The sequence below is a fragment of the Puccinia triticina genome, chromosome 9A, assembly GCF_026914185.1.
Source record: "Puccinia triticina chromosome 9A, complete sequence".
NCBI lineage: Eukaryota > Fungi > Basidiomycota > Pucciniomycetes > Pucciniales > Pucciniaceae > Puccinia > Puccinia triticina.
Genome location: NC_070566.1, coordinates 6121839 through 6134316, shown reverse-complemented (window position 1 = coordinate 6134316; position 12478 = coordinate 6121839). Strand labels below are relative to the sequence as shown.

The following is a 12478-nucleotide window of genomic DNA, read 5'->3' as shown; positions in this document are numbered from 1 at the left end:
TCAGGACCCGGGTTTACTTAGGCGGTCCTGGGGTTGGTCCTCAGATTTCCGGGGAGGGGCCCATGGGTTGTGCGGGAGATTCCTCAGGGTCGACGGGCTGCGATGGAGAGGGGAGTTCCTCCCTTGGGCTTGGTGGGGAGCCCAAGCCAGAGGCCACTGGCGGTCGAGTTGCGGATTCGATGTTGCTTTGGGCGGCACTGGAACTCAACGGGGCCGGAGTTTGCGGATTGGTTGGGTTGGTGGCGGACTCAGTGTGAGTGGCCACCAACCATTGCGCACCCTTCATCAATTGTGAGGCAATTGGCAAGGGGAAATTGAGGGATCGCAATTCCGCCGGGGTTGTATCGAGGAAGTAATCCCATCGTCAGATGTGCGCCAGGTTGATCAGCGCCCTGGGGACGGGGTTGTCTTTGTCAAAGTTGCACAAAGAGAGGAACTCCTCAATCGTCAGGGTGGTCCCTAAGGCGTTGAGGCGGAGCCTGTCTTCCGGGCTGCTCTTGCTAATCCACGAGCTCAAAGAGTCCAATCTTGATGTTGGTAGCTTGCGGGTTGGGGAGGAAGAGGGTGGGGATCGTGGCCTGCCAAAATTTAAGCGACTGATTGTATGAGCAATCCCATCGCCTGCAGGTCTGCGAAGTATCTTGCGGGCCGGGGATCGAAGCTTGCCAGCCGGAGGACCAGATAACACCTCGATTTTGGACCCGGCGGGGCTGGGGGCACGGGTGTTGGGAGCCGTGCGGAAGGTGGAATCCTCGGGATTTAAGGATTCCAGCTCGTCTGAATCGTGTCGACGGGCCATCTGCACACCGTGACGTGCCCCGTTCGCAGGGGTGGGAGAATCCGACTGATTTGGAGAGGGTCCCAACGCCGTGGCCGTCTCCGTGGCTTGCACAGGGACAGAGGCGGCCGCCGTTGGGGACGGGTTGGAGACGAGGCGTGGAGGGATAACTCGGCCCATGGACGTAATGCGCGGGGCAGAGAAGACCCGACCTCCAGGGGCCAAGGGCCCACGGGCTGGGAGGAATACGCGGGCGGCGGCCGCGGGGTGCGGGATGGGCCCACGGCTGGCCAGGGGGGAAGCCGTGGAGCCATCTGGGGAGCGAGACGGGTTTGGACGAGCATCGCCGACAGCGGGGCCGGAGGCGCGACCGCAGGGGGAGGGATTGGCTGAGCGAGCGGGGCTGATAGAGTTGCCGGTAGGACCATCTTGTCTGTGCCGGCCGAGGCGGGCTGATTGTTGTGCAGCCAAGTCGGCCAGGGTGTGAACGCGGACGTTTTCAACCACAAATTCTGGTCCTGGTGGTGGGTTGTCGAAGTCTACCCCGCGGGCATTGTGGAGGAGGGCCCGGCTCCAGGTGTGCAGGCATTCCCGGTTCACCCTTATTGACCTGGATGGGTCCTGAGGGTGCTGGATCCGAAGCGATTCCGCATTGCCCCCATACCTGGCAATCAGGTGTTGGGTCAAATCCGTCAGGATGCTCAACCTCCTTGCGGCATTTACATCTGCCCTGGGCTGGTTGAGGAGAAAAACACACGTCAGTCGGCGGCCCGCGGATGCAAGAGAGGGAAATCAGGGGAGTGTACTTACGTTCACCACAAGGCGGGCCTGCGCTCGTTCCAACGCGAGTCGAGTGTCTTCTGGGCCATAGCTCATGGCAAGGGTATCTTGTTGTGCCCGCTCCTGTGAATATTGAACGTCAGCATACCATCACGGCCAGCCAGCAGGATGATCAGGGGAAAGAAACTCACCTGCTGTTGCTCTCGGGCAGCCCTACGCGGGTCATTCATCATTATCTTGACCTGCACTTTGGAGAGCGGGTTCTCCAACACCGCAGAGACAAAGGGCGCAAAGTTGCCGTCGGTGGTGATCATCGCGTTCGATTTGGCACTGTATGTTGAGTGCTTCATTATTATCCCCTGCCATTGTAGCAGGCCCTGGGTGTCGAGGCTCTTGAGATGCGCCCCCAGGAGAGGAATCGTTTTGTCGACGGCATCCACGGCGTCGAGTTTGAATGTTGCCCAGTTTGAATTTGCAATGTCAGTCAGGAGCACCGCGGTGCCCCTGGGAAGCACTCGTTCCCATTCCTTCGCTGCTGCTGCCAGAGGATTTCTTGCATTGGCGGCTTGGGCAAGCTGGCCGGCCGCGGTCCGCATGTAGACGTGGTGGAGAATCTGGATGGGCCTCGGGCCTGGGGCATTTGCAGCAGTAGCGTTCGGATTCCCGCCATCAGGGGGGCCTGGAGGGTTTTGATTGGCGGAGTTGGAAGCTTCGATTGAGGGGCTCGCCAGATCTTCGCCATTGGAGTCTTCATAGAACAACCTGCAAGATTGCCCCTCTGGCGCCTGCGAGGGGCCAAGTTGAGATTCCTGGGGCGCGTCCTCTGCGGTGCCGTTGGGAGTGTAGTCCGGCGGATCACGTTTGGCACCTACCCGGCGGGTGAGGGTGAAGAAATCATCAGTTGCTTGGTGGTTGGTCGTTGATCTGTTGGCCATTGGCTGAATTGGTGTTCAGGACCAATAGAACTATGTATCAGCATCTGCCTGCAAAGAAATTTGGTGAATCACAGGGAGTAACTCACAACAATTTTTCTGGATGAATGGATTGGGCTTGATTGGACACGGTCTTTGTGATAGGCCTGTGGGAGGAGCGGCGGTCAAAAGTTGGGTGAGTTAGCAGCTTTTGGCGACAGGGGAAAATTGGGTGGGGATGGGGGACAAACCTGGTATGGGGTATTGCTGGGGGCGTAGGCAATATTGCTGGCGCGGTCGGCGGTTATTGCTGGGTGGTCGGCGGATGGGGATTCGGTTCGCCGGGCGGCCGGCGGGACAGGCGGTGGTACCGGTTGGGGGGAGGTTAGGTTTTGGTTAGGTTTTGTGGAGGGGGGGGGGAGGTCCGGGGGGCATGGTGGTCGGGGAGGGAAGGAGGGAGAGAGAGAGAGGTGATGGAGAGAGGGAAGGATTGGGAAGAAATCGAAGATTTGGAAAGGCATACAGGGCAGGGGGCTGAAATGAAAATGTGTGTGTCAGATTTTCAGCCTCGCGAACCCGCAAGCTTTTCTGACATTGCTGTATATTTGACAAGGTAATGTCTTCTTGCCTATCTTTTTTTTCTGGCAGCTACCACCACCGCTACCGAGGTTGTTGCTGGCTTGCTCCTCTCCGCCTCGCCGACCTCATGCAGATACAAATAGCGATCAGATGGCTTTCCGGCCCTTAAGCGCCTATCCAAGAAAGAATGTACGACTTGTCCCAATTCCTAATCATTATAGCCAACTGAAGCGCAGCTCGGATTCTGACTTAGGCTTGGATTTATGCTCCTCCAAAGGACTGGGCGGCATTTGAGACATCCACTAGTCGCCCGCTCGAACCTTTGCGACTTGGTGACCCTCAGCTGACATGAGCACGAAACAGATCTCTCCATTTGAGAAGGGGCATCCGGCCTAGCGGCAAGTCCGCCGATGTTGGATAGAACGGTGTCACTCGGACAAGGGCGAGTTCAAAGATGGGCCGCATCAGGCCGCATTGGGCATCGGGGCGATGTGCTGAGTTTTGTTGAGAAAAGTATGTACGATGTTAGACAGCATTTTTGCACTGTAAAATGGTGCAACATTTCATTCTCACTTTGTCTCCTGTTTTCAACACCTGAATCGCCCTATAACCCACTGCCATCTACGACCTGGACTGCCATCAATGACTCAGACCTAACTTAGCTAATTCCCTCCTCGGGGGAGCGAAGCAACCTCCGAAGGAGGGACTTACGCGCTATGTCGAACCCGCGGCAGTAGAGAATTAGGCATTTTGGTGGGGACTTTTTTAAAACCAATCTCCCACATGAGTTTCTGAACCTTTTTTTTTTCTAATTTACATTTCTGGGATGGCTTAAGCTGTCCCCTTCTTTCTACTATTTTTTCTCATCCTCAACTCCTCTGGTTGAGCTGCAATGATAGTTGTAACATTATCAATTTCAGATTCTGTACAGTGCAAAATGTGGAATGCACGATGAAGTGGACACTTGTCAGTCACAAAAAAGGACTTCATGGGGCACCCAAGGCCCCAAAAAATTTGTAAAATATGTACAAAGAAACTCCATGATGTTCTGCACATTTTGCTCCCCCAAAGTTTTATTGCCTGGTGACAAATGGCGCGTCCAGAGAGGATTGAAAAAGATCATTTTTCTAATTCTCTACTGCCACGGGGTCGACATAGTGCATAAGTCCCTCCTTCGGATGGTCCCTGCGGGACGGTGTCCCCCCTCCAATAGAGGGACTTAGTTAAATTAGGACTCAGACTAGCTCAGACTGCCAGCTATGAGTGAGACATGCAACAGCTGGGACAGAGCGCATGGTCATGTGGCCGTTTAGAGAAACATTTGACGCTATACGTATGATGTCCTTGGTGTAGCTTCTCTTGTAAAACGACACCATCCCCTAGAGTAGCAGGCTAGCCCCGCGCGTTATCTAACCAAGACAGCATATCTCGCACCAGCTCGCACCTGAGTAGTCCTAGACTATCAGATAGTCGTTGCACGAGCTATAGGGGTGTTTCACCCGGAGCTCCAAACAGATCTCTTTCTCTATTGGGACGGGGCCAGGTCTAGCGACAAATCCGCCGATGTTGGATAGCACGGTTTCACCCGGAGCTCTAAAGCGGCGCCGGAAATCGGGACTTTGTGTTTGAGTTTCGTGAGTGAGGAGGTTTAGATCTGGTTAGAAACTATTTTGCACTAAATGGTGTATTACATTGCATTTCCAAGGTATGTTCCACTATTTTGTCTCCTGTTTTCATCACCTGCTTTTGCTAGTGGGATAACCCACTTCCCAAAGCGTAAAGAACTTCCGTCCATTAAAGTCGTACAAGAGCTCAGGCACAGCGCGAGATTATCTGAGATGATGTCGCCGTTTGGAAACGTTTGAAGCTAGCGATAACCGACCACGGCCTCCCTATGGACTCGCGCTTAAAAGCTGACTCATGCCGGCTCACAATAGCCCCTCATCCGATTGAAGATTTTCGCTCCCTTCGATCCCTCCAGCTCCACATCTCCCAGCCATATCCACCAGCCGCTAGCTAGAAGAGCTCCAACCGGTCGAGATTCCGGTCCGTCCATCACACACACCTACGAAAAAAACCTCTACTCGGCCTCCTGCTGGATCATTTTACCGGAACGCGAAATGGGGCGCCTTCTATCCACAAGCATTCTGGTCGTTTTGCTCGGCTTCCAATCTCTAGTGCAGACGATGCGCCAACACAATGAGGAGCTATTCGAATGGAGTGATCAGATGCGCGCAATTGACGCGGCGAATGCAGTTGAGGAGGCCGCAATGGAGGCGGCCCGACTTGAAGAGGAGGCCCGATATCATGCGCAGTTTCCACCTCCTCCACCACTTCCTGATTGTCCATTCTGTGAACGACCATACACAGTCACGCCAGCTAGTAGATTCAAATGTCCAGAGCTGAAGCGTTGCATCCATGGAACCCCGGACCCTTCAGGAGCAAAATGCACATTCACCTCCCCTGCGCGCTGGATCCAATGTGGTGGTTGCGAGCCTGGGGACCTATTACGACGACCAGTGCATGACGATTGCGACAAGCAACAACACATCATCGAATGTCCTATTACTTGCCGCCGTAGACGTTAACAGGAAGTAGTCATTGATTCCAGACTGGCCGCGTTCTTCCACGAAGCCGACTTAACCACAAACTCATTAACAGTTGAATCCATCCAACATAACAAAACTGTCTCGCTCAGAACTTCACCTTACTTTTGATAAATCTTTGCAGAATAACGCCGTTATATTAGATTAGATCTCACATGGGTTATACCAAGCCTGTCACATCCACGACTCTACCGGTGCTATACCCTTTCCTTTCCTTACAGAAATAACATCTACTTTATATTTTCTTGTCAAGCTATCTCTGGCCTCCACAGCTCTGCTTAGTTTTTACCCCCGGCGTCCCTCAACAGATACACAGAACTAGTTTAGTAGATAGTAGCACAAAATCTTAGCGGATATGCGCCTGAAAAATAATGTATATAGATCCGGCGCTTTTTCGCACAATTTACAACTAGTACTACCATACTCTCTTTAGGTACCTAAATAGGAAGAGCAACCCAAAGAGCAAGGCATACTGTGCCTCTGATTCCCAGACAACTTTGTACTGTGTATGGCTAAGAGTGAGTTTGTGTGTAAATTTTGAGAGCCCCTTATACACCATCATCATGTTGAGGGTAATTCAACGACAACTGCACAATGCATATGCATTATGGTCAAGGAACCGCACTCATGCCGAACTGCACGAACTTAACCCAAGTCCCTCGCTGCTGCGGGCGTCTGGTCTTGCGAAGCAAGCCTCCGATAGCCCTTGGCAGGAGGGACTTGCGCGCTATCGCCCCTTCTTGGCGTGCCAAGAATCTGAGTTTGGCTGGGAGGAATTTTTGAAGCTTTATAATTCCTTGCCCCCTTGACATTCTTTGGAATAAAATAGCTTAGGTTGTAGGCCTGATTTATTTCCTATCCAACCTACATAATTTCAGGTGTTTGGCAAAAATCATGCCACCCGCAGAAATTCCACAAAAATCCCCAAACAGCTGGAATTACAAGCAGTGCGCAACTTGACCGCTGCACCTCGCAGCTTGTGTGCACATTGGGTGGGTTTTTTTTTGTGTAGCTTTCTCTCAGAGGATGCTATCAGCCCTACAAGACCACAATTGTTCACCAGCTGTGAACATAACTGGAATCAAAGTGGCATTCTTGCTGTGCCAATGTGGGGAGGTACGGTGTACAGCCATTCTTGAAAAGCTTGTGGTTCGGTAGGCCCAAATTTTGGACTGCTATTTTCAGCCTCAAAGCCTGTATAGCCCCTGTATGACAGGCTGCATACAGTAATGTGATTGTAAGAAAATCACTACTTTCTTTGTTTTTAACTTTGGGGCCTCAAGGGTTGGACCAATTTTACACTGATCGGACCCTTTGCCGCATCCCCCTCCCCTGCCCTGTGGTCAGCGCGGCACCCTCATCGAGCCAAACAGCCGCCCAAAGGGATTTTGACTGCCTGTACAGTGAAGCTGTACAGGCCTGTGGCTGAAATAAAAAAAAAATCTTTTTTTGGCCTCGAGCCCGCAAGCTTTTTGAGAATGGCTGTAAGTCCCTCCTGACGGTGTGGAACTGCTCTGAGGGAAGAATAGAGCTTGAGAGAGATTTGGTGCTTGAAGGGCTGCCTCTCAGGGGAACAAGAAAAATAATATAAGAGTATGGACTCTTAAGGAAAGGTGTGGCTATAGAGGATTCTTGAGGTATGTCTAAGGGTTTACTTTCTACTAATCTAATAGCAAGGTAAAGGTAATGTAAAGTCTGTCCAACCTGATATATTTGGCATAGACTTATCAAGCTTGTCCACTCTGATTTAATGGCATAAGCTAGGCTAGTGAATGGTGACCAGTGATCTGGATTGCTGGGACAGGATCTGATATGGAACAAAAGGTAGGGCCAAAGAGGGCAGACTATATACAAGATATTATGGGGCTGAGTTGTGGTTGGAAGAAAAGATGAAACAGTGAAAATTCTCAATCAAGGGGCTGAGGCTGAAAATGCTATGGGGATGGAAAGTTCTGGAATGAGGCTGGAATGTGGAGAGACAATGAAACATCAAGAGAAGGGGATTACATATCATATGAGTGGCTGAAAAGGGAAGGGCTGAAACCAAAGGGGACAAGGGGTAGCCAGGATGGGATCTCTATGGTTATTACATGTGTGGCTAATGCCAAGATGGTGTTGTTATGCTGGATTGGGAAGAGAGAAAAAGATGATGAATATCCAGGGTCTTTCCTAATAGTCTGGCTCTGTCTGATGGGTGACTTTCTCCCACTCGTGCCTAGCTGGGTGCTTGAGGATTATTGAGTTGGTGTAGGTGGGTATCCAGAAGGTGGGGAAAAAGGGTGAAGAGAGAATGGGGGCCTGTTGATGGGTATGAGTTGTCCTGGCCTTGATCCTTAATGGAGGTGGGTGCTTGAGTATTGCAGAGAGGGTTATATTGAGGGGAAAAGACTTTGATTTTGGTGCCATATTCAGGATTGGCTTACCACAACGGAGGCTTGCTTTGCAAGTTCAGCCTCCCCCTCAGGGGCCCGAAGTCTCAAGGGACTTTTTTAAGTTCGCGAACTGCAAAGCTTGCTCTCTCAATTGATCTTCTCAGGTCGCCAGCATTGTGTTTCATTTCTGGTCGAAATCTCAAGTCATTGGATCAAAAACTCAAGATAACCAAAGTACAGAAGATTCAGTCAATCAGGTAAAGAAGAAAAATACTATCATATATTAGGAGGGTTCATGTTAGCCTGATTTCAAAATCATTCTAAAAACCTTGCTAAAAATTGATGTCTGCTCATGCAGGTCTATGCAAGGATATTCTATAAAAGGGGGTTTCAAAGTTGGCCAGACACAACTTGCATGCACTTTTGCAAGTCAGTGTTCAAGTTCATTCTTGAACACTGAGTTGCAAAAGTGCATGTAAGCCACACTGTACTACACCCACTAAGCCTGCTTGAATGTTTTTTTGCAATTTGGTGCTCAATAAAAGCCTTGAACACCAACTTGCAAAAGTGCATGCAAGTCATGCATGGCCAACTTTGAATCCCCCTAAAATAGATAGAGTTCTCAGCAAGACTTCCCCTGTAAAGGTCTTGCTGAAGGGGATGCTTATGCAGGATTTTTTTAAAGTTTATGCCCAAGGCGTCCATGAGATTTGAACCCATCCGTGAGAAGCAGCAAAAATCAGGCTAACGTGAACCCCCCTATTGGGGCTTGAGTGAGCCAGACAGCCTCTCATGCACCATACTGAGGACCGAGGATGACTTAGGTTTGAATCTCAATGACAAGACTTGCAGACCCTAACATTGATTATATATTACAACTTAGTTTCTCTCAGTTGTTCTCTATCATCTTTGTTATTGTTTTCATCTCACATTTGCTCAATTCAAACATCTCCACACGTTCCACTCTCTGATCTCAGGTGTGCTCATCTTCATCAGTCTCTGTGACTGTTTGTGGTTACTCACAGCTACTTGCTGCTTCAGGGACTACCTTTGTTGTTCATTATCATACATTGAATCATTGCTCACAACAAATATTGATCAACTTATCTAGTCAAGAAACTGAAGATCAAGCCATTTCAGGAGGAGTTAAATCACCAGCACATCTTAGGAGCTTTAAGCATCTGTTTTTCTCAAAGTTTTATCCTAAGTGTTGTTTTTGATTTAAGGTACTAAAACAGTTGTTTGTTTATATTTAGTTTGCTAGTCTAGTATTGTTGTTCTACGTTGTTGTTGTTGTGTTCAGTCTACAAGCATAGATTGCTTCTTTGTTCCGTTTGTTGTTTCTCTTCTTTGCTTAGTGTTTTCTTGTTAGATCTGAGGCTTATTAAACTTGTTTCTATACAGTTATTTAGTTTCATCTACTACTGCTGGCTGAAATTAAAACATTTAAATTTTCGACAAAGAGTCATTTGCCTAACATCACACATCAGACATGGCTGGGTCATGTGAATGCGCCTTTAACCAATTTTAACCTGTTATGAACCAGCAGGCCTGGTGAGAGTAACACTGAAACCATTCTGATACCGGGATTTTACCTGCAATATGATGGATTGGATTCATTTTTGATCCACAGCTTTCTCAGGATTGTGTAACGGATAGGCTTGCCGGTCCAATACCAGGGATTGGATTGGTCAGACTGATACATTCTGAACTCAAATGTAGATTGGATTGAGGGACCGGTACAACCCAATCCATAGAAGTACATCGACTGAGGAATCTGGAGCAATTATTCTCTCCTTGAGTAAATCTAACCCTAAAAGAATAAAAGGGCCTTTATTTATGTGGATTGGAACAAAATCCCGATCCACTAGCACCCAAAAACATGTATTGAACCGACGCAGTCAATCCACCAGCCTCAGGGATCAAAACCTTGGACTGTACCGACCCGGCCGGCCGGTGCTAATCCAAAATACTGGACCGGATTTTGGTACAATACCGCTCCAACTTTCAAGTATTGGAACGGTTGCAGTGTTGGTGAGAGCAACCCAGGCAAGTAGCTGGCTGGGTGAGGAACATCCCTGGATGGAAGATCCGTGACCCCTTCAGCGTCGCCATCCTTTTTCGGAATTGTTGTATCTTGTCGCGGAAAGCAACTCGCTTTGAAAAAACCACATGAATTCACAGCGCTCTCAACCATGTTTGCAAGGCGATGTCATACAGTCGGTGTTTTTCACCCCAACGACTCAACGGGTCTCCTTCCCTTTAATTTGCGACGAGACGTCCGGCATAGCTGCAACTCCGCCTATTTTAGCATGGTTTCACTGATCCGGATTGGTGCAGAGGTGGGCCGCCCCGGGCATCGGGATGTTGTGTTGAGCTTTCGTGGGGCATGAAGTTGGATCCCATTTTGCACTATACAATTCTGTATCTCCATTTCGTGTTTTACTTTGTCGCCTGTTTTCATCGCCTGATTGGGCTAGTGGGATATCACAATGCCCTAAAGCAGCACTGCCGTCTGTTACTGAGACGCACAAAAGAAATTTCCAACCGTTGAGGACACCGATCCGTCCACCAATCCTACGAAGGAAAAAGACTCTACTCGGCTGCCACTGGATCATCCACCGGAACGCGGAATGGGGCGCCATATCTTCGCAATTATGCTAGTCATCTGGCTCGGCTTCCAAGCTCTAGTCTCACGGGCGAGCTATCCGATAGTCATTCGGTTCTGTCCAACTTGTAATGCGCGATACGATGTCCAGCAGATGACATTCTTTTGCCGCGACTCGCTGAAATGCAGACATGAAACCATCATCGAAGCTTGCGATTATAAGGACCATTGGGGACAGGTCCGCAGATGTCATTGCGATTTGATAACATACGAGTTTGTGCCCTGCTGCAGAAATCACATCGTCCCGGATTGTCCTCCGGACTGTCGCCACCGATCAACTCAAAACTAGAGGGATTATAACAATCAGGAGCAGCAATCACTGAATCCCAAGCGGCCAACTCCTTCCACAAGGTTATCTCAATCACATCATAAACTCGTTATTAGTTTGATCCACATAATACATACCACTCAAGCAAAAATAGTCTCGGTCAAAATTTCGTATTAAACCCCCGTTTAGAATTCAAATCCAATAGACCTTACTGCAACTAGTTCAATACTTGTGCAGGACAGTTATTTAAATTCTCTCTATGAGTTCTTCCCACTTTTAATTATATGCGAAAAACCTTCACTCTCCACTTGTTGGTGTTTGTTACAAACTCGACCAAAGTGAGTTAGTTGCTCGGTGTTATACTGGGCCAACGCACCACGCGTTCGAGCTCGCCATCTCATTAAAGGTACCCGGTTTCACGTGGGGAAGCCTCCGCTAGATCTGAAGCCGGGAGGATGAAAGGGGCGGAAAATTTTCAGTCCGATGGTGGACCGACCCAGGAAGGCCATGGGCAGTCACCAATGGCTTCAGACGTGTCCCACAAACGGCTACACAATTTCCCGCTCTGCCCCAGCTTTTGTACGAATGGTGTGGCCGTTCTTGGGAAAACAACTGAAGCTATCGGTGAGCGCCCACGGCCTTCCTGGCTCGGGTGGGTCCCGGACTGAAAATCTTCCATCCCCGGCTTCGCAATAACCGGGTGCTCGTTAGCGGAGAGCTCCAACATTCCGATCCGTCCACAAAACTTGGGAAGAGAAAAAACTCTCTCGGCCTCCTGCTGGATCGCCTGACCGGACTACGCAATGGGGCGGCATGCATTCTCGATCGCGCTGGTCATGTGGCTCGGCTTCCTGTCTCTGGTCTCACAGGGGAGCGTTAAGGTAGTCCTCGAGGTTTGTGGAAGCTGCCATCTGCCATACGATGTGATCGATGAGTATCCATTCTATTGCTTGGACTCAATAAGGTGCTATCATCGGACGGTGATCCGAGGATGCGGTCATGAAACCATTGGACGCATACTCAGATGTGATTGCGGTGAACAAGCACGCCATGCGCCCTGCCCCATCAATCACATCGGCTCGGATTGTCCTTCGAACTGTCGCCAGCGATCAACTCAAAAACTAACAAGGTCTCGATCTATCAGTTGAATCCATATCAGCAAAGCAAGATCAAAGCTTCATATCAGATTTTTGTTTAGAAACCAAATCCATCAGACCTCACTGCAACTAGTAGAGTAGATTATGTAGTAGCACCCCTTTTTCGTAGATATGTGCCTCAACAATTCACACATTCAAGCCGTGACAAGTAACCAAACAAGATGTGGATCTAAATATATCACCCATTATTACACATGTGATTGAACAAAAGGGGTTGGAAATAGGCCAGTCTATTTGTGAAAACTGAGGGTAGGTAGGGAAAGGTGGAAGAATGATTAAATACGAGAGAGCTGAGAAGACCGATGAGAAGATGATTAGAAGCCATGAGTGAACTTGTGTGTGTGTGTGAGGTGAGACGA

At 49.5% G+C, this 12478-nt stretch overlaps 3 protein-coding genes across 3 annotated transcripts; 2 read left to right on the top strand and 1 right to left on the bottom strand.

Annotated features, from left to right (window-relative positions):
- Positions 1 to 2493, bottom strand: PtA15_9A604 (uncharacterized protein; the record flags this gene model as incomplete). Its single annotated transcript, XM_053172831.1, has 3 exons — positions 1 to 197; positions 808 to 1230; positions 2190 to 2493. The coding sequence occupies 3 exons, from the start codon at positions 2491 to 2493 to the stop codon at positions 1 to 3; spliced, it is 924 nt and encodes a 307-aa protein (XP_053024032.1).
- A 2396-nt stretch (positions 2494 to 4889) lies between these two features.
- PtA15_9A603 (uncharacterized protein) lies at positions 4890 to 5646 on the top strand (the record flags this gene model as incomplete). Its single annotated transcript, XM_053172830.1, has 3 exons — positions 4890 to 4907; positions 4986 to 5417; positions 5488 to 5646. 3 exons carry the CDS (start codon positions 4890 to 4892, stop codon positions 5644 to 5646), a joined length of 609 nt encoding a protein of 202 aa, XP_053024031.1.
- A 5013-nt stretch (positions 5647 to 10659) lies between these two features.
- Positions 10660 to 10983, top strand: PtA15_9A602 (uncharacterized protein; the record flags this gene model as incomplete). Its single annotated transcript, XM_053172829.1, has 1 exon — positions 10660 to 10983. One exon carries the CDS (start codon positions 10660 to 10662, stop codon positions 10981 to 10983), a length of 324 nt encoding a protein of 107 aa, XP_053024030.1.
- Positions 10984 to 12478: the final 1495 nt, after the last annotated feature.